The 23,511-nt window shown below is 41.6% G+C and overlaps 2 protein-coding genes across 2 annotated transcripts; both read left to right on the top strand.

Annotated features, from left to right (window-relative positions):
• Nucleotides 1–1,200: 1,200 nt before the first annotated feature.
• Nucleotides 1,201–13,892, top strand: LOC108894802 (pleckstrin homology domain-containing family M member 1-like). The gene is given in 13 exon segments (XM_018693408.2): nucleotides 1,201–1,405; nucleotides 2,928–3,018; nucleotides 3,981–4,222; nucleotides 4,348–5,022; nucleotides 5,967–6,471; nucleotides 7,667–7,814; nucleotides 9,575–10,185; nucleotides 10,187–10,556; nucleotides 10,675–10,820; nucleotides 10,924–11,117; nucleotides 11,329–11,392; nucleotides 11,488–11,645; nucleotides 11,870–13,892. Coding segments are annotated over 13 exon segments (3,369 nt in total). The 5' UTR covers nucleotides 1,201–1,349; the 3' UTR covers nucleotides 11,979–13,892.
• A 624-nt stretch (nucleotides 13,893–14,516) lies between these two features.
• Nucleotides 14,517–23,428, top strand: LOC108894806 (kelch domain-containing protein 1). The gene is made up of 13 exons (XM_018693415.2): nucleotides 14,517–14,976; nucleotides 15,824–15,894; nucleotides 16,248–16,365; nucleotides 18,177–18,289; nucleotides 19,063–19,153; nucleotides 19,304–19,402; nucleotides 19,544–19,618; nucleotides 20,209–20,267; nucleotides 20,400–20,512; nucleotides 20,769–20,841; nucleotides 21,078–21,162; nucleotides 21,886–21,965; nucleotides 23,021–23,428. Exons 1-13 carry the CDS (start codon nucleotides 14,875–14,877, stop codon nucleotides 23,154–23,156), a joined length of 1,215 nt encoding a protein of 404 aa, XP_018548931.1. The 5' UTR covers nucleotides 14,517–14,874; the 3' UTR covers nucleotides 23,157–23,428.
• Nucleotides 23,429–23,511: the final 83 nt, after the last annotated feature.

Here is a 23,511-nt window from a genome sequence, read left to right as displayed (position 1 = left end):
TCAGTGGTAGGAAGTACATTTACTCAATTATTGTACCCAAGTCCAATTTTGAGGTACTCGTACTGTACATTTTATGCCGCTCTATACATCTAATCCATTCAGAGATAAATACTGAAGTTTTTACTCTGGAGTTGCTCTACAGATTAAGAGTCTCCATAGAAAACATATGATGAGCTCAAAATATGATGTGTTGTCTTAAGTTAAACTACCAAACATCAACAAACCCTGTTTTACTAAAGGAAAAGTAAAGGATCTGAATACTTCCTTCATCATTTCTGGAAACGCATCATTTTGCATCGGGAACAAACTATTAACCTTTTATGATAATAATAATAATGAATATTTTCAAATGTATGCTTTGATATACTGTTTACTACTTGATGCCATCGTTGTGCAACTTATTTTTGGAAACAAACACAAAAACAAGTAAACAAACTCTTGGTCACTCCTCTCGCCTCTCCAGAATAATGTAGAAGGGTGGGGGTAATGGAGTGGAGGTACTGCACAGTTTACACACCCTTTTTAGATCTGTGTTGTTCCACAGGAACTGTTTCAGACAGGACAGGGAACATGAAGTCCTGGCATGTCAGCAAATGAAACAACAACATAAGCACGCCTCAAAACCGTGCTGCCTTCAGGGGTTTCTCGTAAACTATCACTTCTAAAGTGACTTTTACTGCTGTTTCTGCGGTGTTAGTACAGGCACTGTCATGTAACTTTTAGTGCTTTATATAATTAATTATGTGGAACATATTAGGCCTATGCAGCGGTGGAAAGTACTTTCATCCAAGTACTGTACTTAAGTGCAATGTTGAGGTACTTGGACTTTACATGAATATCCCCATATTATTGTTCTTTTTATTGTCTGTGTAAGCACATTTCGTTGGTATTTTTCTACTCTTTTACGTTTACATGTGATGGCATATTTTTTATAGTGAGTGTTTCATTCTTTTACCCAATGATTTGAATAACGTTTCCATAATTGAGTCCGCGTTTGAGTCTATTTTGAAACAACTAGTATAACAAAAAAACACCGAGTAATGTTCTTATCTATATTTGTGCGATGATGGGGGAGAAATAAAAGTCACAAAGAAGTCAGTATTCAACTAGTTTAATGTCCGTGAAATGTCGTTGACACGTTTACCATATTTTTAACTAAACATGAAGGCATCACGTGTCTTATCACGTTCCCATGATGCATTTGTGTTCAGCAGGATAGTCGCTTCAACCCTCGAGAGAAAACAAATCGTAGTTAACGTTCATTTTTGAGGATTTTTCGGACGTTTTAACCTGAAACGATGGGGAGCGACAGCACGGACAGACCCTGCTCGCTGAGTTTATAGTAATGTATGGAGGATACGCGGCTCTTTTTGGACCTTAATGCCAAGTTAGCCGACCTGTTTCGGTAAGAAGGCTAGCTGTGTAGTATAACGTTATCGCTGCTAACACCATAAATTGGTGTTATTGACAGGGTCGTGGTTAGCTGCAATATATGTCGTAGTGCACACAGCTTGCTTTCGTTTTCTATGTCAAAATACTGATAATGTTTCGATATTCCCTGTCGCGGTTGAGTTCACCTCACACGCCCTGATCCGATGCTAGTATTGCAAGTGGCAACTTGGTGCCAGTTAACGCAGGACTGTTACTCAGAGATTAGAAAGGAGTGTAGAGTGGCATTTGGGTGTTTTCTACTCGAATCTGACACTATATGTAAACAGACTGGTTGTAATGCTACTTAACGGCTAATACTTAACCCTTGTTGCCTGTCTACTGTTTGCTAAGTAAAGCTATTTTTGTCAGTAGCTTGGCACTGAAGGCACCAGGGAGTATGTGGCAGACATACTCTTTACCTCTAACTTTGTCGTTCAGTTTAAATGCCAATGTAACCGCATACACAGCAAAGCTGTTGTTAATAACTGTTAATAACTAACTAATCACCGCAGCTCCGCAGCTTCGGAATGGCTGCCTGTTACCATGCAGCGCTTGTGGGCCGCTATTAAAATCACACTTTCATACTCGCTCAGTAGTCTGACGACAAAAACAGAAAAATATGTAAATGAGAACTACTGTATTGTGAATTCGGCTGCATTAAAACACTGTGTGGATGACCGCAGAGAGCAGGAGGAGCTTGAACGGAGGCTGCAGCTGGCTGTATGTGCAGCCTAGGCGGAGGTTGTGTGGCACCAAAGATGAGAACTTTCTGTCACCTCTGACTACTTCTCTAATCACGCGTTTCATACGGCCACATAGCTGATGATATTGTCATGACCCTGTAATTATTTTTGCCTTGTTTATTTCAGACGACGTCCAGACCATGAAAGAATGATCTAGTCAGCCGGGCTGTCTGTTCCACTTCTCACCAGATGTTGGATGTGATGCAGTTAGGTTGTTTGCAGAGTGAAAACAGGGCAAAGAAAAAGAAATTTAGCTGTTTTCATGTCAGTGTAGACAGAGCTTTCTCTTCAAATTCAGATGGCTTAATGTAGATGAAGAGCCACAGTATCTTATCTGGCTGTGATTGTGTCAGTGGACGTGGATCTCAGGCCATTTTGGATCCTGTTTTATTCTCACAGGACTGTTGTTAATAGGGAAGTTAGTTCTGGATGCATTTGTAGCCACTTCCCTGCAGACACCCTCTTTAGAATCAGCGCCTCACATGACTCACTTACAAGCGGTTACACACTGAAACCGTGAAACTGCAGATATGTCACAGAGCACGGTCTTGTGATGGAAAATGTAATGATAGTTCAGTGGGAAATATGCTGCTACCATGAGGTGAGGAAGAAAAAAAAACATTTCCTTATCATCACATGTCATTTTAACACGGAAGCGGAGCTCAGCAGAGATAAGTCTTAAAGGCTTATGGTTTAGTAAGCCTGTTACATTTGGCATATGTCAGATAAATAGTTTTTGTTTTTGTGTTTCAGTGTGCCATGTGGGAGTAAACCTTCCCCAGGAGGTGCCATGCTAGCCACACAGATGCCTGATACGCCACCTGAGGCTAAAGATGTCAAACAGGTAAAACTACAAGCTGTCCCCTATCTGTTACTTTGTAGACTCTCCTCTGCCTGGTTATTCTCTCTTTTACTGCTACTCCTTTACCTCCAGTGAAGGTGTCAGACATGGACTTCACTGGCTCAACATAGACAGGCTGTGACATTTAAGTAATATATGTTGTAACTATACTTTTGTAACTGTGTTCAACGTTGCACCACTTTCAGCACTGAACTTGGTGACCCATTCACTTGTTTGTGTATCTTATTACAGTGGTTTTAGAGCAGGCTTAACAGACAATCTAATGGTTTTAAAGAGCAGCAATCGAGTGAAAGGCGTTTCTGCAAATCAATGAGAAAGGAGGACAAAGCATTGAATGAGTGCAAACCTTACTCAGTTAGCAGAGTGTATTGTGTGCATAACCCTGTAATATGATTCATTAGTATACACACATACAATGCAATGCTGAGTAAATGTCTGTGAGTCAAGATGCTATGAAAGCAGACAAAGATTTGTCCCTCTAGAAATCTTTGGTAAATCAAGCACAGTTAAAACAAGGGTGCTTCAGTGTCAAGTATCGAGAACACACAGATCATCGCCCCTTTAAGTGGTTGTATTCTGCAAGCTGTTGCATAACGTAAACTTGCTTGTTTTATGTGTACGTTCTCTGCTCTTCCATGTCATATGACAGTAGGTGTCATGTGACAATAGGTAATCAACAGACTATGTTTCATAAGAGCATGGCTCCTGACCTCGCTCTGTTTATTCCTCATCACACTGTAGAGTGGAATGCAGAAAATGTGCTGGCTGTTTTTTTTTTTTAAACCGCACATGAAAATAAAAATGTGCCTCTTCTGTGTGTCGATGAACAGAAGTCCTTGTTAGTTTGCCAGCCTGCTTCTCCTCAGAACCACACCTTCACTGACAGCTCTTCAGAAAAATGAGGACGCTGATGGTATTTCCCTCTCCTGTGCATTGTCATGTAGATCAAAGAGAAGTTGGCGCAGTCGCTCAAGGCCCTGCAGAAACGATACGTGACGTCAGACGCAGTGGTAACCAGCGAGGATGGTGATGCTAACCTGCTCTGTTGTGCCCTGGAGGCCATCTTTATCCATGGTATCAAGAGCAAGTACATCCGCTCAGAGGCTGGGGGTCGATCTAGGAAGGGGGACCGGGGAGCCCTACCTCAGCCGTTTTTCTGGAGCCTCCTCAAGTCCGTCACCCACCGGTAGGTTGGGACCAGTGGTACATATTTACACCTGTTAATCAAATCTCTAATATACTAACTTAATGTATCAAGATTTCTAGTTAATTCAGTATTAAGTGGCATCACACTCTCCGTTAAATCCCCAGTGACGTCATCACAGAGCTAGAGAAGATCAGCTTCGTGGGCACTGACGTGGGTCGATGCCGAGCATGGCTTCGTCTGGCCCTAAACCACGGCCTGCTGGAGTGTTACCTCGCGTCGCTGTTTCGGGAGGACTCCAAGCTGCGGGCCCACTATCAGCCCTGTGCCTTGCTCCTGAACGCCGAGGAGCGGGACGTTCTGCTCAGCTACCTCCAGGGTCTGGCCTCGCTCACATTCAACCTGTCGTACAAGTCAGCGGTTCTCAACGAGTGGACCACCACGCCCCTGGCTCTCGCTGGAATCTGCCCTTTCTCCCAGGCAGATACGCTCGACCTGTCCCTTAATGGGGGTGACCATCCCACCTCTAAGCCCGTGCGTAAGGAATCGTGGGATACAGTGTCTCAGTCGTCGGGCTCGTCGGATGCTCTGGACATGCAGAGAGGGTGCCCGGTGCTGATGGCGGGGAGGGGGTCGAGTGCTTTACAAGCGGGCAGGACAGCGCTCAACTCATCTAATTTAAGCCTGGACACCACAGGCTCCTCTCAGCTCTCTTCCAGCTTGAGCTCTGACAGTCTCCTGCAGGGGCAGGACCCCCGCAGCCCAACAGCAGAGCAGTGGTCCTCATGTGATCTGGACTTGCCAATTAATGTCAACATCAGCAACAAGAGGCCACAGAAAGAGTAAGTATGTCTGCTGTCATACACTGGCAGATAAGGCTGGTGTTTATATTTTTCTTGATGTCAACAAATCCCATGAAAAGACCAAAACCAACAATGAATCAATCTGACTAACAAGCATCGTCTGTGTATCCTGATATATTTTATTCCTCTGTGCCATAGAGCTTCACTGTCGTCCAACTATTAAGAACACATCAATGAGCCTCTACTGGATGACATGTTACTTCATTATCATGATAGTAAACACAGTAGTTTATTTCGAGTTAATCCCACATACACCGTCCTGTCCGCATCTGAAAATAGTCCCTAACGAAATGGAACAAGAACTCTTCGATGTGTTACTAAAAACTACAGTGCCCAGCTGTTTTAGGAAATGACTCAGCCTTTTATTGAAATAACAAATAAATAGAAGGAAGTTTGGTTTTCACCTGTGAACAGCCACAGTTAAACAAATGTTTGGTTTGGTTTGCCTTGTGTTTAGCCTTCTGCCCTTTTTAACATAATCTAATGGACTGGTGAGTGTTATAGATCCTTGTGTATTTTAACTCTTTGTAATGTTTATATTTTTGGATTGTTTTATGTGTACAAGTATCCTGATTTGAATTAAACCAATAATAAAACTACATATATTATATTTTATATTTTTGAGCCATTTGTAAAGATGTGTGTCCTAACTTAGGACTGTGTGTCACAGACAGGCTCGGGAAGTCTTAACTCAGTGATAGACAAACACATTAACAGTTTTGGTCTTTTCATTGGAAAGACTGTAAGAAAAATGTAAAATACTGACAGCTTTAAAGTATAACATAATCATTTTGTGCATTTAGGAAAAAAAATTTCCATGTTGTTGACTTCATCAAAGAGCTAGAGAATAATAATGTGCTCTGTTTTATCCTACACTCACAGTAAAGTGTATAGTATGTCACAACTTGCTTTTGTCTCTGCAGAGCACTGAATGAGTTTCGGGAGAGCGGGCACTGCAGTCAGGACTCCATGCGCGAAGACTCCTTTGTCTCAAGCACGGGTCCAGATCAGTTTTCAGAGATGGCCATTTTCAGCGGCTCTGACAGCGAGACCCAGGGTCCTACTACACCATCCCAAGACTTCAGCGACCAGACCTCAGACTCTGCGCTCCCCGATTCAGAGCCACCACCAACCTCCGTGGAGCTGCCACCGTCTGATGAGAACCATGTAAACCACGCTCCCTCTGAAGTGTGCGATAACACCTCTAATGAGTTACACTTGGACACTGACGTGCTCTCCACTGTCAGTGAGCCTGTGGAGCCTGTAGAGGAAGTAAACACATCCAGTGTTAAGGAGAGTAGTGAACCTGTCCAGGAGGAGAAAGAAGTAGAAAACTTGGAGAGGAGCACCTCAGAGCCTTCACCACACCCAGCAGCACGTCGCTCCACCAGCATCCTGAGTAGGAAATCATCCTCAGATTCTCTATCAGTAAGTATATTAGCAGATAAATAGCTGTTTATTGAATATGAAATATGACTCGCACAGATGCAGAAAGCCACAAGAAAGGCTTACCAGGACTCCATCAATGAAATTACAAATAGATTATAGTATTAAATTATGTCATTTTAAGAGGCATTGTCATTTTAAGACAAGACTGGGTTTGTTAAGTTTACAGCCTGCCACACTGTTGCTCTTGTATTATTCTGTACTTTGAGACAGCTAACAAAATGCAGTGAGTCAACTTAGGCCGCACTCTTTAATTTGTCAATAGTTTTGACACGTTTCTGTTTCTTAAAATTCCACTATGCGTCCAGCTCAGAATGAAGGGCTACTCACTAATCCACTCAGAGCCAGATGAAGTTTGCTGCCTTACTTGTCGTTTACAAGAATAGTTGTACTTTTGCACTGTGGGAATGTATCTTACAAGGTGAAATATAAAAAGTAATAAAAGTTAAAACAGTCATACATGAAGTGATTTATCATTTACAGAGCAAAACTTATTCACAGTTAGTCTGTGGTGGTTTTACAGATTAGAAGAAATGCAGAATTGCTCTTACTCATGAGTTGCTGTTTGAGATTTTGCACTGAGGAACTGATATATGGGATGTCTGATTCTTCCTAAAAGCCGGTGCATCAGGGTGGAAAATCAACACAAGCTGTTAAATAATTCACTGGAAAAAATTGTGGGTTCTAGCTGCTAGTTTTTCCCACTCCTCATGCCACTCGAGGAGATTATGAGAAGTCATGTTGGACCTACTGTGTTGTCTGGTAGTATTATGAAAAAAATAAAAATGGCTCCTGAGGTTGTGGATAAAATAAAGAACAGAAAGTTGCCCTCTGGTTCTGTAAAATACTCTCTGTATAAATAAAATCCCTTGTTCTTTACTCTACCAAATTTCAAAGCAGGGAACAGCTCCAGGATATGTCACAGAATTTCCCAAAAGGCAACACTTACTGTGGTTGCCACATAATGGCAATTCAGTTAAAATTAGTTTAGGTAGTGACAAATTTGTGCTCATGTTTCCACAACCCTAACTGTGAAAGACACCATTTATAGTGGTGTCATAGTCACACTTAACCACAAAGACACATGATAACAGGAACCACTCTCTCACAAACTGCTAATTGTTATGTTTTCTATGATCAGGACCATTGATAAAGCATTTTCCTTCCTCGTGCGCAGCATTCCCGTTCCTGGATCTCCGAGGATGACATCTACAAGCCACATCTGGAGGAGGTGTCTGACCATGATGAAGGGCTGCCTCCTGCTCCCACGCCTGAGCCCAACGTCTCCCTGTCACCTCCAAGTGTTGTCCATCGCAGACAAATAGGTATACTACAGTATCTCCATGTTTTGAGTGTCAAACAGAGATTTGCAGGGGTTCCTGCCTGCTTCCATACACATCCTACGAGCAGTCACGCATTAATCTGTCACTGACCTAGAGCTGAAACAAGTAGTCGATTAAAGGATGGACAGAAATCAGCAACTATTTTTCAAGAAAGAATGCTAACGATTCTCAGGTTTTGTCTTCTCAAATGAGAGAATTACTTGCTTTTCTTCATTGTAAACTGAATGTAATTGGGTTTCTGACTTTGGGTCAAACAAAACAAGACCTTTAATTAGATGAAAACAATCATTAGTTGCAGCTCCAGGCTCACCAATGAGTGATATGAAAAGTATTTGCATAAAAAGTCTGTTCAGTTTGTTGAAAATGATGTGTTTATGGTGTGTTTTATGTGAAGGACTTTTCTCATAAACAAATGTAACTTGGCAAACTTCATTTTCAACACTGATTCTACTTTAAGTTAAGTGTGTTGACTAGTGTGAAAGCAGGGAAAATGAAAACATTTCTCCATAGTGCTACTGGAGTTCAGAAACTCCACACATTCTTGTTTGTGTGCATACTTCCTCCAAGGAGTAAAGCTGAAAGATAAACAGTAAAGTTAAACTGTAAATTAGCCACAGTGCAGAAAATTCCTGCTCCACCAGAAACTTTCGGGCATGTTGCAGTTCTGGACACTCTCGCAGAAAGCGCAGTTACAGACAGTGTTTTCCATCAGCTGTTTGTTCACTTACTGGGGTGTTGCCAGATTGCATTAGAATTTGATCAATTGTGTTTCTTGCAAGATGTCACCTGAATGAGTCAGACAGCTTATCATGAGGTAGAAATGAAGAGAAAGAGAAAGCAACTGTGCTGCTGCTGCAGAATTTCCTGGTGAAAATCCACAAGGGGAGGTCACTGAGGAGGGAGATGAGTGCGTGCATCATTGTAGGGAAGTGCTTAGACTACGTAGAATTGGTTGTTATACTGTCAATAGGGACTGTATTCAAGGAACAAATGCATAATCTCATTACATCAGGGGCTGTATTCACAAGACATCCTAAGACTAAAAATAGCTCCTAATAGGATTAGTTGGGAGAATCTCTCAACAATAAGGAGTCCTAAAGTATTTGGTCTTAGAATGATTCAAAAAGTCTTTTAGTGTCAAAAGTGGGTCTAAGTCTGAGAGAAGTTAGAGGGAGTTCAAAGGACTAATGTGCTGCAGCATCTCATGGCGCCAGTTTTTCATTTGTATAATTTAATAATTTCACTGGTTCATAAGACCTTTCATTTCCTCATCCACCAAGGCAGCAAGAGAAAGCACAATATTTACTAGGGAATGTTGGATCATGACAGTTTCGTCTGCTGTTTAAGCTGTTGCTTGTCAGCTTATCCGTCAGCCTCAGCTTCTTCTCAGTCACCTAAAAGTTGCTTTGAAGTTAAAGAAAGAACCAGGACTTATTGATTTTTGTCACAATAATGTGAGAGTAGCTTATTTAAAAGAAACCTCCAGCTTTGAATTCTCTGCTCAAAACTGATATAATCAATTCAGTACATCTACTTCACAGGATTACGATAAGATTATCTTTTCTCTGCTGTTTCCTGTAAATCTTGTTCAAATTGTCACATTTGTCTTGTGACTTCAAAGTGAAACAGAAGTGACAGAATTAGAATTTTGAAGCTGTTGACGAGCCTCCACAAGTGATAATAGACCACAGATCAATGGTGACTCTTTTCTTTCATTTTCCATTTGTCTGTGTTTGCATCAGGGCTGTCCAACCCGTTTCGCGGCCTGCTGAAGCTCGGTCATCTAGAGAGACGTGGCGCGATGGGAATGTGGCGCGACTACTACTGCGAGCTGTCGCCTTTCGAGTTCCGCTTGTACTTGAATGCGGAGGAGCGGACGTGCTGCGACAACTGCTCCCTGCTACGATGTGAGGACGCTCGCATCACCTCAGCCGAGGGCCGCTTCGAGTTGGCCTTCCCCGGGAAGCGACTGTACCTCAGAGCGGCCAATCATGACGAAGCCGAGGACTGGGTGGACCGAATAGTAGAGGCCGTCAACAAATGCCGGCCGGCGTCTCGTGCGGATGAGCAGTGGGAGGTGCTGCAGCCATCCAGTGAGAATGGTGCAGATGAACGCGCATCCCCGTCCCCTGCCCCCTCCAGCCCTGAGAAAGGCTTATCACCCTCCGACACACGGATTGGTGGAGGGCCAGAGGCACCTCCTCCTCTACAGGAGCTCGACTGGACTCGGACTGCTGATTTGGAAACAGACGCCATCAAAGAGGCTGTTTTGTACTTCTCCACGGACCCTGAGGCTCGGACGTGGGTACCTCTGGTCTTCTCCCTCTCTTTAGAGGCCTTGAAAGGATTCCGGGATACAAGGAGGGAGAAAGTTTCTGCAGGTGACCCATCCCATTGAGGATATCCGGGACGTGGTGCCTGACGTCTCCCAGGGAGGACCGGAATTTTTCAAACTCTTGACCGTGAGGGAGACGCTCAGAGTCAGGGCAGAGGACCCAGATGAGGCTCGCTCTTGGAGGATTTTGATCCGTGGAGCTCTGGACTCTTACCTGGAGAGCGGGGAGGATGAGGGCTCTGAGGAGCCAGCTGCAGTTTGCCAGGGTGTGACCGGGAATCTCCACAGACTGGTGCAGCACAGACTCAAAGAAGATGGAGTGCTTCTAGTTCACCTTTGCACAGTGCCCTCTGAGAAGGGGCTGGACACTCAGAACTTTAGATGTGCAGGTAGTATTGAGTTGTTAAAACTTTAACTTCACTCTCATCACCCTGGAAGATTTGAATTCAGGTGAAACGTCTTGTGAATCAGAGGCTGAGCTGTTTGTTTCCTGTGCATCATACACAGGGTGTCCTCAGCAGATTGGCCCATCCCGGGGCAGAGCCAGGTTATGTGAGTTCTCAGGCCAGTACTACTGTGACTCCTGTCACCACGGCGACACCACCATCATCCCTTCGCGCATGGTGCACAACTGGGACCTCACGCAGCGAGAGGTGGGTGTCTACTGGAATGATGCGTGTTTTTCAGTGTTTTCTATTCAGTAATCAAATAACTTGAAGTCATGTGCTCTGACCCCATGAGTGTGTCTCTGTCCAGGTTTCCAAGAAGGCCCTGCGGCTGCTGGCTCAGGTGAAACACGAGCCTCTGCTGAACCTGGAGCAGTTAAACCCTGAGTTGGTGAGGCATGCCGAGTCCATGGCTCAGGCCCACAGCCTGCGGCAGAAGCTGCGGCTGCTGGGCGACTACCTGCTCACCTGCCGCAGCGGAGCCTACAAGAAACTCCAAGCCAGGTGTGTGTGTGTGTGGACGTGTGTGTGTTTTGTGTACTGAAGTCTTTAAAAGCACTGAGGTCAGGCATTGGAGGGTATTAATGTCTTACATACATCTTAAATAAGTCTTAATAAAGTATTTAATTGCATTCTGCGTGATATTAAAAAGGTCTACCTTTTATATTTTGCACTATTTTATCATCACATCAAGTTAAATGTTTTGCTTTTTCAGAATGGGGCAGCGAACGTACCTGTTGGAGTCGAGCCACATGTACAGTGTGGAGGACCTACGTCAGGTATCCTGCCAGCTTGATTATGTTGTTATTTCACCAATTATCTGCCCCTCCTTGAAATATCTAAATATATATGTGTCTGTTTTGTTCTTTTCTAGATAGCAGAGGGCCAGTATGCAACCTACCTGATGACGATGTCACAGTTTGCCTCCAATCACGTGTTTCACTGTGACTTGTGCACTCAACGTGGCTTCATTTGCCAAATATGCCACGCCAATGACATCATCTTCCCCTTCCAGTTTGACAGCACCACCAGGTATGTTGTCCTGTGTGTATTCCAGCTTTCACCTCCTTCTGCTTTTACTTTGAGTCAGCAGCTTAAACTGTGGGAATCAGTTTCAGCAAGTTCAAGAGTAATGGTGAACTGTACATCAGTTAAAAAAAATGAAAACCATTAAAAACCAGCAAACGGTCTTAACTGTCTTCAGATTCAGTTTGACATTTCTTTTAAATGCTTATCTTTTTTTGTCTCTGACCCAGGTGTAAAGATTGTAAAGCTGTGTTTCACCTGGCGTGCAAGGCTCCCGAGCGTACGTGTCCTCGCTGCCAGCGAATGAAGAAATACCTGGAGAGGGATCTTCAGGACTGAGCGCAGCCAGCAGGACCTATAGCTCATCACAAAAACCACCTTTGTCGAGAAGTTGGTCAGCTGCTTGTGGGAAGAAAAATTACAGAAAACTAAAACAAAATCTAGCTTTTACATGAAGTAACCTCAAGTGCAATTACAAGTGCGATTAACCTGCCCTAACTGACCTTAAAACTGAAGAGGGGGGTGTAAGAGCCACTGTGCTACAGCAGCCAGACTCTCTTGCACTAATTTAGAGGCACAGTGAGCCTCGTGATGCTGACGTGATGCAGCCAAATGTTACTGACTTCAATACCTCTCTGAATTCTGACTCAGCCACGGCATCAACAGGAAGGACGGGACAGTGAAGGTTGCCAAGAATTGGATCCAGTATATTTTCACATTGTGGGTTTTTACTTTCTTTGTCTCATTGTGTCAAATACAGTCTTATCCATCATGTTTACCAGAAATATTCTATTCTGCATTTTGTCTCGGATGCACAAAGTCTCATATTTAAACATAATATAGCCGTGAGGTTTGGTACTGTACATGCAAAATAATGAAAACAGCACTTGAAATGTTCTAATTAACAAATTTTGATTGTGCCTTCTTTTCTTTAATTTGAGCTTTACACTGTTTTCTTCTTGGTGTGTCACTAATACAGGGCCAATGAACATCACACAAGCTGTTTTTATTTTTATTTAGTTATGTTTTTTTGTACGGACTGGTGTGGAGGATTTAGGGCAGAGGTTTTCAGCTGGTGGTCTGTGGCATTGTAGGTCCCTAACCATGTATTCAATAGTGTAGTTTCACTGTGGGAATCATTGTTTTTTTTATTATATATAATTCTAAAAACACATTTCCAAATAATTATTAATTATTGTTGTGTGTTTTTCTAAGATCTTATGAATCCTCCCTCACATCTCTCCTTGACTTTGTGATGTTTTCCATCATCAAGGTTGAGGATGAATGGTTAGGAAAGGACATAGGATATATATATATTTTTTTTTTGACTCTCTGCCTGCAGCCTGACTCTAGAGACTGCCTTTGATGTTTTTACATCACCTGAAGGCCACTGTAGGTTCTCCTACACGCTTTGAAATGGAGGGTTGAGTGGAGAGGGCTTCACTTGGTTGCAGTCTGCAACTTCACCACTAGATGCCACTAAATCCTACACACTGGTCCTTTAAATTGTCTTAACCATGAGGTGAACATACACACCTGCATTGGAATCTTTGATTTAGTGTGAAATTAAAAATCTGTCACCAAGAAGACTTTGTGGAATGTTTCTCGTAAGATATAATTTTTTTAAAACTTACAAACAGGCATTGATTCGTATAATTTAAGATAGAGCTATGTATTCCTAATGGGTCAGAGAAAAATGTCAAAGATTTGCTGTTTGTCTGATGAGCCACACTGAGATAATTCATAAAGTTGTTGATGTAAATAAATTTAAACGTGTGGCATAAAACATTTTTGAATCATGCTGGTGGAAATTGAGATTCTCTTGGATTTCACAGTGATTCTGAAATCAAAACATATTTTGCATATTTGCACTTAGCTATGACTGTTAAATGGATATTTCAACCACAGTTTAGTTGTAATATCCTCTAGCACATGAAATTACCCTGAAACTAACAAACAAACCTGCGTCACTGACATGTTTTTGTTTTCCATTTTGCTTTATTTTAATCTCTTGAATGTTTGACTCTGATGTAGAGCTGAACTTGCAGAATTACCTTAAATTATAACAAATACATTTTTTGTAGAGAACAAGAATCAATGAAGGTTTACTTATCAAATTCATTTTGATACATGCAGAACATATCATTTGGAAGTGGCAAGTACAAAAAACTTGTACTGTTATTGTTGGTTTTTAGTGTCCTATCATTTAGTGTGTATGATGTATAAATAAAATAAAAGTCTATGTTATCTGTTCTTGTTTGTTTTAGACTGAAGATGAGCTGCTGAACTAGATCATAGATCCTTAGTCTGAATTTCATGGATGTGACATTTTCTCAGTTTGTGCCTATGTTGCTTGCTAAGATGAGGTAGCTGGGCGCCACCACTGTAGTCACTGTAGTTTAACCTGAGCAGATACAATAGAGATGTCTGTCAGTGCAGTTACAGATTCTATGTAAAAAGGCTTTTAGCAGCTCTTTTCCACCTTATTAAGTGCAGTCCTTGAATTGGTTCAGCTCAGGATTCTCTGAGCCTTGATGCTGTCCAGCAAACGAGCCCGCAGGAAAAGCACAGGTGCAACCAATGACGTGATGACTGCATGAACCCAACATGTTCAATGCTGAGGCCATGGACCTGGCTCACCATTAATACTGTGATTAGTTACACCTGTGTCTGATGAGTCAAAATGTCCATTTCTCTCTTAAACTTGGCTCTTCAGTTTGAGCAGACTGGTCTAATTACATTTCATTAGACTTAAACTGCAGAAATTTAAATCAGTAAAAATCGGGGTGAACAATGAACTACATTATAAAGCAAATCAGCCAATTAACACACATTAAAGTCGTCACGTGCCCTGTCCAGACCGCAAATAAAACTTGATATATTCTATGTATGAAACTCTAAATGTGTTAAATGAGTTTAAATGGTTTCCTCCTTTAGTGCACAGTGTTTTGATGGCGAAATTCAACTTGCATAACCAGGAGGTTCACGGTAATGGGAGGGGTAAATAAGGACAACAAGCCTGAAAAACTCGTTCCACGCAGCGTACAATTCAGTCGGCTTCTCTCTCTGCGGCCGGAACGGTGGATCAGATCCCTCCTCTCTCACCGAGCCAACGCAGAAACATTCTTAGCGGCATTCCTTCACGCCGGTGATCATTTTAAAAGTTGTTTTTATCTGAGCGGTGAGTCACTGTTCAACAGGCGGAGAGTCGGAGCCGAAAGTCCGGGTTTGAGGGATGGATGCTGCGGAGGGAGACGCACCGGTGAGCCCGCTGGGGAGGAGCAGCCACACGGCGTTCATAGACAATAACACGCTGTATGTTTGGGGAGGTTACCAGGTAAGAATGGTCGGTATGTAATTGTACCTGTGCAGGTAGATCTGCGAAGAGCCGCGACACGAGATAAACAAACTTTTTTAAAGCCTCCATTGCTTGTTTCTTTTTAGCACTTCCAGTTACTCACATACTAACTTAATGCTCATATATGTCAGTTTATTAGGTACAGCTGACCAAAACCAATGCAGTCTAGTAAAATGGCGCTTTTATGAAGGGATTTTTTGTTGAAACCGTTTAAAAGAGGTGTTTATTCAACTGTGTGTTTAATTTTGGGGTGTAGTGTTTGGAGTTGCATTATATTAAGAGGTGTTATGTGTAAGAGGTGTATGTTTGTCTGCCCAGATAAAGGTGTGGTGGGCTAAATATTTAATACAGCTCTCAGTAATTGAAGCCCTCAAACCAAATATTAAACTGAATCAACCCGTCTCTAAACCAGCTTTAATGACAGCAGCACATCAAAACCTTCATGAAAGTACAATTTATCATAATGCTGTTTGTTAGATGTATCTTATAAAGTGTTAATCATGTGGAGAATTCATGTTGATGAGGAAAATCTGTAGTAATGCTCTCAAAAACGACATGATGGACAGCAGCTCTCAAGAATCCTTATATGAAACGTTCACTGCAGGAACATGTTTCAACAGGAATACATGTCTCAGACTATATCTTGGTGCATCCTGATAGTTGCTAAGGCCACAGCTGGATCAGAAAATGTCACAGACACATCCAAACACAAGAACTGGGTCCAGGTTTCAGGAGTCACTCGAGTTCTGACTTTGTTCAGCAGATAAAGGATACAAGCACACTGTGTTTTCATACATGGCTTTATCTTCCCTTTGTTTCCTCACAGGTAGTTGATGGAGAAGACGTCATGTTGCCCAGTGATGAGATATGGCTCTGTGATTTGGACAGCGGGACGTGGTAAGATAGAAATGAGGCAGTTTATCAGCTGAGATGAACACTGTGTCACCCTGACATTTAAGACATGTCTGTAGGCCTAAAGCGTTTTTCCCTGATAAAATTGGTCTTTAAATGGTACAAACAAGATACAGTGACTGCACAGGCTTGATTATGAACAAAAACTACAGTTAGAAAAATAGTCTTTTGTAGTTTTATGGTCACTTCAGCCAGGTGCTAACAGCTTGTGTGTGTGTTTGTTACAACCAAAGCCACTCCCCAGTATGATTTTAAGTTCACTTTTACATGTGTGTTTAACATTTACCAAGTGTTCAGCTTGCTCTCTCTCTTCCTGCCCTTCTCCTTTTGTGTGACAGGGAGCGGCGGGAGATCACCGGCAACATCCCCCCCGCCTTATCAGGTTTCTGTGGCGCTCATGTCAACAGCACATTCTACATTTTTGGAGGATGTAGCTCTGTTGGATACACCAACCAGGTGAGTCACAGTGGACAACATATCAGTGTTTTGTTTTCAAGCAGCTGGGTCCAGCTTAATGTCATTATAATGGAGTCACAGAGTATCAGTTTTGCTGAGAATAATATCTGCTGTGTTTGAACAGACTTTTCGCTGTTCTGAAGTATTATAGTTTCTCAAACTCTTTAAACCGTCTGGATGAAATAATATTCTGCCTGCTGCAAGATAAAAACATGTATTTATATATTGTTCTTGTATTGCACAAAATAGCAAGGATATATTTCATTTCTGGCCATTCATTTCGTTAAAACTTGTCCAATGAGCTCAAACCCACAGCTGCAGCTTCAGCTTGAGATGTTTGTGTTGATTTGACCACGGCTTTGGTCCAACCTGAAATAACTTTGTGTTTTGTGCTAATTAGCAAATATTAGCATGCTACCACACTAAAGTGAAATGATGACTGGTGAAGTAAATACCTGCTAAACATCAGCATGTTGCACCACTGTACCAAAGTCTAGCCTCACAGAGCTGCTAGCATGGCTGTAGACTGTTTAGCTCCCGGTAAGGTAAATCAGAGCTGTTTGTTGGATGGGCTGTGTCTGATCATTTTTGTAACCGTTATAAAACGTCAAACAGACATTCCCATCCACTTCACGCTGTGGCCAGGTGTGTAGAGGTGGTAAAGTAAACTGGGTTTGAGCTTCTATCTCTTTCTTTTCCACTCTTCCACTCTTAACACCACAATTTCTGTCACTTTTCACATGTGCCACACTGTGACTGTCTTCCAGGAAAGCCTGAGTGCCATTACCCCTAAATATAAAAATTAACACCCCATACCATTTTGTAATTGTGACATTTTTATTTTCCAACATGGTCAGACTTCTTGTATGAACCAGTTCTTTTTGAGCATAATCCAACTTTGGGTGTTTATGCTGCTATATAGGAACTATTTTTCTATCCAGATCATTGGAGGAATTTTGGAAATCCCTTCAAATCAGTGGTAAATGTTGTAAGATGTGAGACCTATTTCTCAAAAGAACATGATTAACTCTATGACTCAGGTGCAATTGTGAAATATAAAATGCGTCATTGGCTGAGATGAGTCAATGGCACGAGTGACCTGTGTAATTTTTTTTATTTTTTGGTTGTAGAATAACATCTGACATGCACAACTTGCCATAACTTGATTTTGATGACACAGAGAGACAAACTAACACTAATATGCTGTCAGACAGGGTTATGTGCACAAATCCAGCAGCAGTGTGACAAATTATTTCACATCAAACTGTCAACTTCTGTGCACATCATTGTTTATATAAGGAAATAAAGGGATACTGTGAGTGGAGGTAGATTTTCTTTCCCAGGAGACTTGGGAGATTTAAAGAAATGAGCTTGAGCCACTGAAAACAATTCTATTCTTCATAAAATGTGTCTTTTGAATGTGGATTTTGAATGTCCGGTATTAGGGCAGTGTTTTCAAATGACGCTCACACCCAGACTCTGTGGACTCTGGAGATTATCCGGTGTGATCGTCTGGTCTGATAGCACATGAGAGCAGTTTTCCAGAGATAGACAGGAAGTTGATCAAGAATGGATTTAAAGATGGGAAAAGATAAATGACAGTGAGATGAATAGTTGACAGTCAAACCTATGCATCCTTTTCTGCTGGAGCTTTCTATCATAATGACAACTTAGAAATCTGCTCTGGCAACTTAAACGTCAGCCTTTAGTAATTCTGATCTGCAACAGCATTAGAGGATTTGTCATCTTCTAATGCTTATTTGATGATTCTCCATTGCATGATCTGAGGAATTTAACTCTCCTGTTTGTAGATGTTCAGTGTTGACCTCACAGAGCCGTGCTGCTCATGGAAGGAAGTGACCGACACCAAGGGAACAACACCATCGCCACGAAACAAACACTCCTGCTGGGTACACAGAGACAGGTCAGTTCTGTCTGTTGGAAATCCACAGCACACAAAGTGTTGATGAAGAATAGCTGGACCGGTGTATATTAAGATCTGTTTGCTCAGACCACATTCAGAAGTGGTCCGAGCTGCATATGGCCACATTGTCTGATGTATGTGAATGTGTCTGGGGCCACATTGAAAGACTACCTACTCATCTGACATCCTCTGTGTAAGCAGAAGGAAACACTCATTTGTGTTCTCAAACCATGTAAGCTGGCTTTGTCCATGACATCTGAAAATTTCCCATAAAGCCCATAGAAAGAAATATATTACGGAGTGGGTCAAACATCTCTGGTGGTTTGGTTTACCTGGAACATGGAATAGACCCAGTCTGTATTGTTTTGATTTCTTCTTCCTTTAATTTCCAGCAGACTATGTGCAGGAAGTTCACTGCTGCCTCCCGCTGGTTTAAAAACAATACATTTGGTCTTTGCAAACAGAAATTATGCATGTGTTTATTTCCATATAGAGCAGGAAGTGAGATCTGATCACAAATGGTCACTTGAGACTCGTGCAGACGCTTTCTAGTGTCAGGCCAAAAGAAGCTTTAACTAGCCAAAACAAGTGTTATGGAATTTAAGAAAATAGCTGAGTATTTAGCAGGGCTTGATAACAGAAACGTTCTCCTACATATTTAATTCACTCTATGGCTTCCAGCTTTCCAGAGTTTCACATGTGAATTGATGAGAAGAAAGAAGTTTAATCAGTATTGTCTTTTTTTTTTTTTGTTGTTGTTGTTGTTGTTGCAGATTAATCTACTTTGGTGGGTACGGATGTAAGACTATCGGGGAGGTACGAGACAGATCGTCGTCGAGCTTCTTCATGGACGAGATGTCCTGGGTATATCATAATGATATTCTATCAATTACAGAACAAATATCTTTGAGCAAAACCAACTGATGATCGAATATTGTGACCAGGACGTGGTGAAGATCCTAATTTATACGGTGCTAATCAAAACCAACAGTTATAATAGATGTTTTCTTTTAGACAACAATTGGCGACACATTGTTTAGGTGCTGGGGCTGGAACAATGAAGTCCATGTTTTTGACCCACATACGGCTACATGGAGCATGCCAGAGATTCAGGTGAGTAAGACAACATGATGAAGGCTTAGTATTAATTTCTCTGCATTATCTTTCCTTGAGCATTTATTTTCAGACAATGAAAATACAAAATGATGACCTCAGACTCTTTATATGATGGCCACATGGTGGTTTTATATGCAGGGTCCCACTCCGGCCCCCAGAGACAGCCATGCCAGTGCCCTCCTGGGGAACAAAGGTTACATCTCCGGCAGTGTGGTGAGTTGAGAAGCTTATCTACACTAACTATAAATACTATATAGCCAAAAGTATGTGGACAAGACTGCACTTGTGGTCTAAGACTGTTTGTTTTTCATGGTTTTAGCCAGTCTTCTCAGTTCCATTTAAGGCAAATCTTAATGCTACAGCGTGTAATTATTTATAACAGAGTGCTTCCAAGTTCATGGCAACAGTTTAGGGGAGGACGTTTCCTGTTTCAACATCCCTTTCCTGTTGTGACGTGACAGTGCCTCTGTGCTCAAAGTCAGATCCTTACAAAAAGTTGAGTTTTGTGTTGAAGAACGTGACTGACCTACACACTGCCCTGAACTCAGCCCCATCCGCCTTCGAGATGAACTGGGACGCTGATTGTGAGCTCCTGTGGTTAAATCTGAGCACATCCCTGCAGAATCTGGCAGAGAGCCTGAAACCATGTATCAGATGTTTGAGTGTCTACTCACTTTTGGCCATATAGTGTGTCTACTGTTGACTGTACACACTTATATCACTGCCATGATAACACCTTTTAGCTTAGGTGCTTGTAGGGGAAGTGTCTTTACCTAATATAGAGTATATGTGATTGTTTACAGGAGTTGGCAGAGTTGGACCTGTTCTGCTTAGACCTGGAAACCTGGACCTGGAGCCAATTGTAACCCCCCCCAAAAAAAAAATTCTTTACTTTCACACACATTAGTTGGGACCTATATCACATATTTCATTTCTGCAGCAGCTTTTTACTCCAATGTTTCACTGACTGCTGTTCTACTCTTCTCTCCACCAGTAACACCTGCTCGTACTGTTCACCTCTGGGCCGCTCTATGCACACCATGACGCCCATATCGGATCACACACTCTTCATATACGGAGGTCTCGGCGTAGACGGAAACACTCTCAGTAAGTCTCAGCTGCTGCAGTAGTATTGGCCTCTTTTCATTTCTACATACAAGTCTGCACACTGCATGAGTAAAACTGCCTCATTAATGGATAATGAGACAACAGGGTACTGCGCAAATGTGCACAAGGTTGAAGAACGTTTCTTTTAATTTTAATTTTATTTTTTTTAGATGCAACTCTTCATCATTGCTCAAGTGGTGAGAGTGTAGCTCCCTGTTGTTTAATCTCTCTTCTGTCACTATCCTTTCTATTCTAGATGATGCCTGGCAGTATAACACAGTTAAAAAAGAGTGGACCCAGATAGTACACCCACATAAGGACAAGCCCAGGTAATGAAGTCATAGTTTTGAAGTGTTTAAATGTTGTACGTTTCTGTTTCCAAAGTAGAAACAGTAAAATGGTGCAAAGTTATTGCACCAAAAGGAAAAATGAGTATAAAGCTATGGCACTTTCTAAGCATACCTTAACATACCGTGTGTGTTAAACCTTGAGTGTGTATGTAGCTCATATTTTGAAAATTGGTAAGATTTTTCTCCTCATTCACCCACATGTTCATCCTCATCAGGGTCTGTCACACGGCGTGCCTGGGAAGCGACGGCGACGTTGTTGTGTTCGGGGGAAGCAGTAAACTCTGCATCCTCATGGACTCGGTACGTGATGAGAGAACTTTCGTTTGTTTTCCTTCAGTTACCATTTCGACCGGCAATTTTTGAAAGTACTTTTGTAAAGGATTTATCACCTCATTTCTACCTTCGCTGTACTGTAATACTTAAGGTCAAAACTGTTATTTAGTTTATTTTTAGTTCCACAGCAAGGTGTTTGTGAGTAAAACACTGCAACATATTCTTTTTCCTTTATCCATCAACAAAAGATTGCAGCATTACACCTTTAAAGCCCATTCTGTAATATTGTGAGGCATCTGTAATTCCTTGACTATTTATAGACTGTGATTCAGTAAACCTGTTGCATAAAGAAATCTTAAGTGGTTTACGGTTCAAAGTGCACTTAACATGGAAACATAATGATTTCACACGTGAAGCCAGCAACTGTGGTGTATCCTATGTCTATAAATTCACAACATTAATGAAAATGTAATCGCTATTTCACTAAAAAAAAACAAACCTGTTAACCTCATGGTGTAGTCAGAGGAAAGGTCAGGGGTTTACCAGAGTCAGGAGGAATCATCCTCTGGGGACAATGTACATTTGTACAAGATTTCGTGACAGCCCATGCAGCAGTTGTTGAGATATTTCAGTTTGGATCAAAGCAATGGAGCGACTGAACTTATCGTTCATAAAGCCACGCTGCTCAGAAACAAGTAATTTTCATCCGTATTTTGCTTCCTATCATCCATCCTCACTTCTTATTATCAGGTGGCTCTTCTGAGGACTCCATCACAACATCACTGCAGAGATGTGATCATCTTTCAGACCCAGCCATACTCCCTCTTCAGGTATGACGAACCTCCCTTCTTTATTTCTGATCTACATGTGTGCCACAGGATACACCAATCCCCTAAAGAGGAATTCATATTTTGTTCTGTGTGTAGTGGAACAGTGTGGCTTTTGTACTTACTGGTGTTTGACCGGTCGGTCACATGCATTATATACACTGGCTACATGTGAGAGCTTGTTGCATGTCCTCTCAATTCACACATGATTAAGCAGTTTTAACAAAGTCCACAGAGACCCATTAAACGCTTGGTGCTATTTATGTCCTCACTCTGAGCTGCACGGCTCCCTGTTGGACCCATGTGCTGTTCACATACAACAGTGGACATAGTGTTATGCTAACGAGCTTCATCTTTGTTAATATGAAGAGGGTGGCAACAGGCTGTAGCACGTTTGTTATATGGCCAGATTAAAATGCCTCACTCGAGATTAAAATGTTGGTAACAAGCTGTATTTCACTTTCACTTTTTATTTTTTATTTATTTATTTTTTTTGCACATTTTGTGTTTTTGAGTGGTGCAAGGTATCTTCAGGAAGCTGCAACCAATCCTAGAAAATACTTGCTACCAGGGTAGAAGTGTATATATGGTCTGCCATCTATAGCAGGAAGCTAGTCAAAATTACTTTCGGCTTCAGAAAAAACAAGAGTATTTAGCCATGCTAGCAGCCCTTTGATGCTGTACACAGGATTCATCCTCTGGAGAACATGAGTGTCTGTTCAGAATAGTAGATGTCAGCATATTTTACTCTGGACGAAAGACATGGATGGACAGGCTGATAATGCCATCCCTATATCCACCTTTAAACACTAGAAAATGATCAGTTTGCTTTAATGGGACTACTTTATGGAAAAACAGTCATGATTTACAGAGGATAAATCCTACTTTGTCACAGTAGTCTGAGAAATAGTAATGGAAATTGGAGCTAGACGAGCAGGAAAAACTGGCTTTGGCACTGCACTGATCAGCAAAGACTGATGACTGAGACTGCAGCCTGAATATGTTTTAAAAACAGTTTTGGAGCATTTTAAGAAGCTGTTTTTTCCCCACCTCTTTAGGTTGTGTGAGGACTTCATGGGGAAAAACCCAGAGCTGTTTGGGAAGCAGCTGAACTGGCTGCCGTCAAAACTGAGAAACAAAGTGGATAAGAGAGTGGCCTTTTTCTCTAACATGAAGCCTGTCCTCACAGATTGAACAGGACTGTTTTAAGAGCCATGAGATTCTGAGCTTAGTCATTTACAACAGAACTATTCACTTTTTTGTGTTGAATATGTTTCTGTGTTCATAATGATTTAAAAAAAAAAAACATGGTGCTAAAGTTTCATTGTTTTAACTTAAGGAAGTATAATTTGTAAATAAAGTATTTGTTACTGTCTTATTTTAAACAACAAAAATTAATGAGGTAAAGTTTTACTCCATGTAGTGTTTTGTTGATCTGTTTTTTGAATAAAGGTATTGATATTGTATTTTAGTTTGGTGTTTATTTCCACAATGAAATATGTCATATGCCACCATTGTTAACAGGTAAAATATTCCACTTTTATTTAAT

The sequence above is a fragment of the Lates calcarifer genome, linkage group LG23 (assembly GCF_001640805.2).
Source record: "Lates calcarifer isolate ASB-BC8 linkage group LG23, TLL_Latcal_v3, whole genome shotgun sequence".
Classification (NCBI taxonomy): domain Eukaryota; kingdom Metazoa; phylum Chordata; class Actinopteri; family Centropomidae; genus Lates; species Lates calcarifer.
This window is presented reverse-complemented; position numbering and strand designations above follow the sequence as displayed.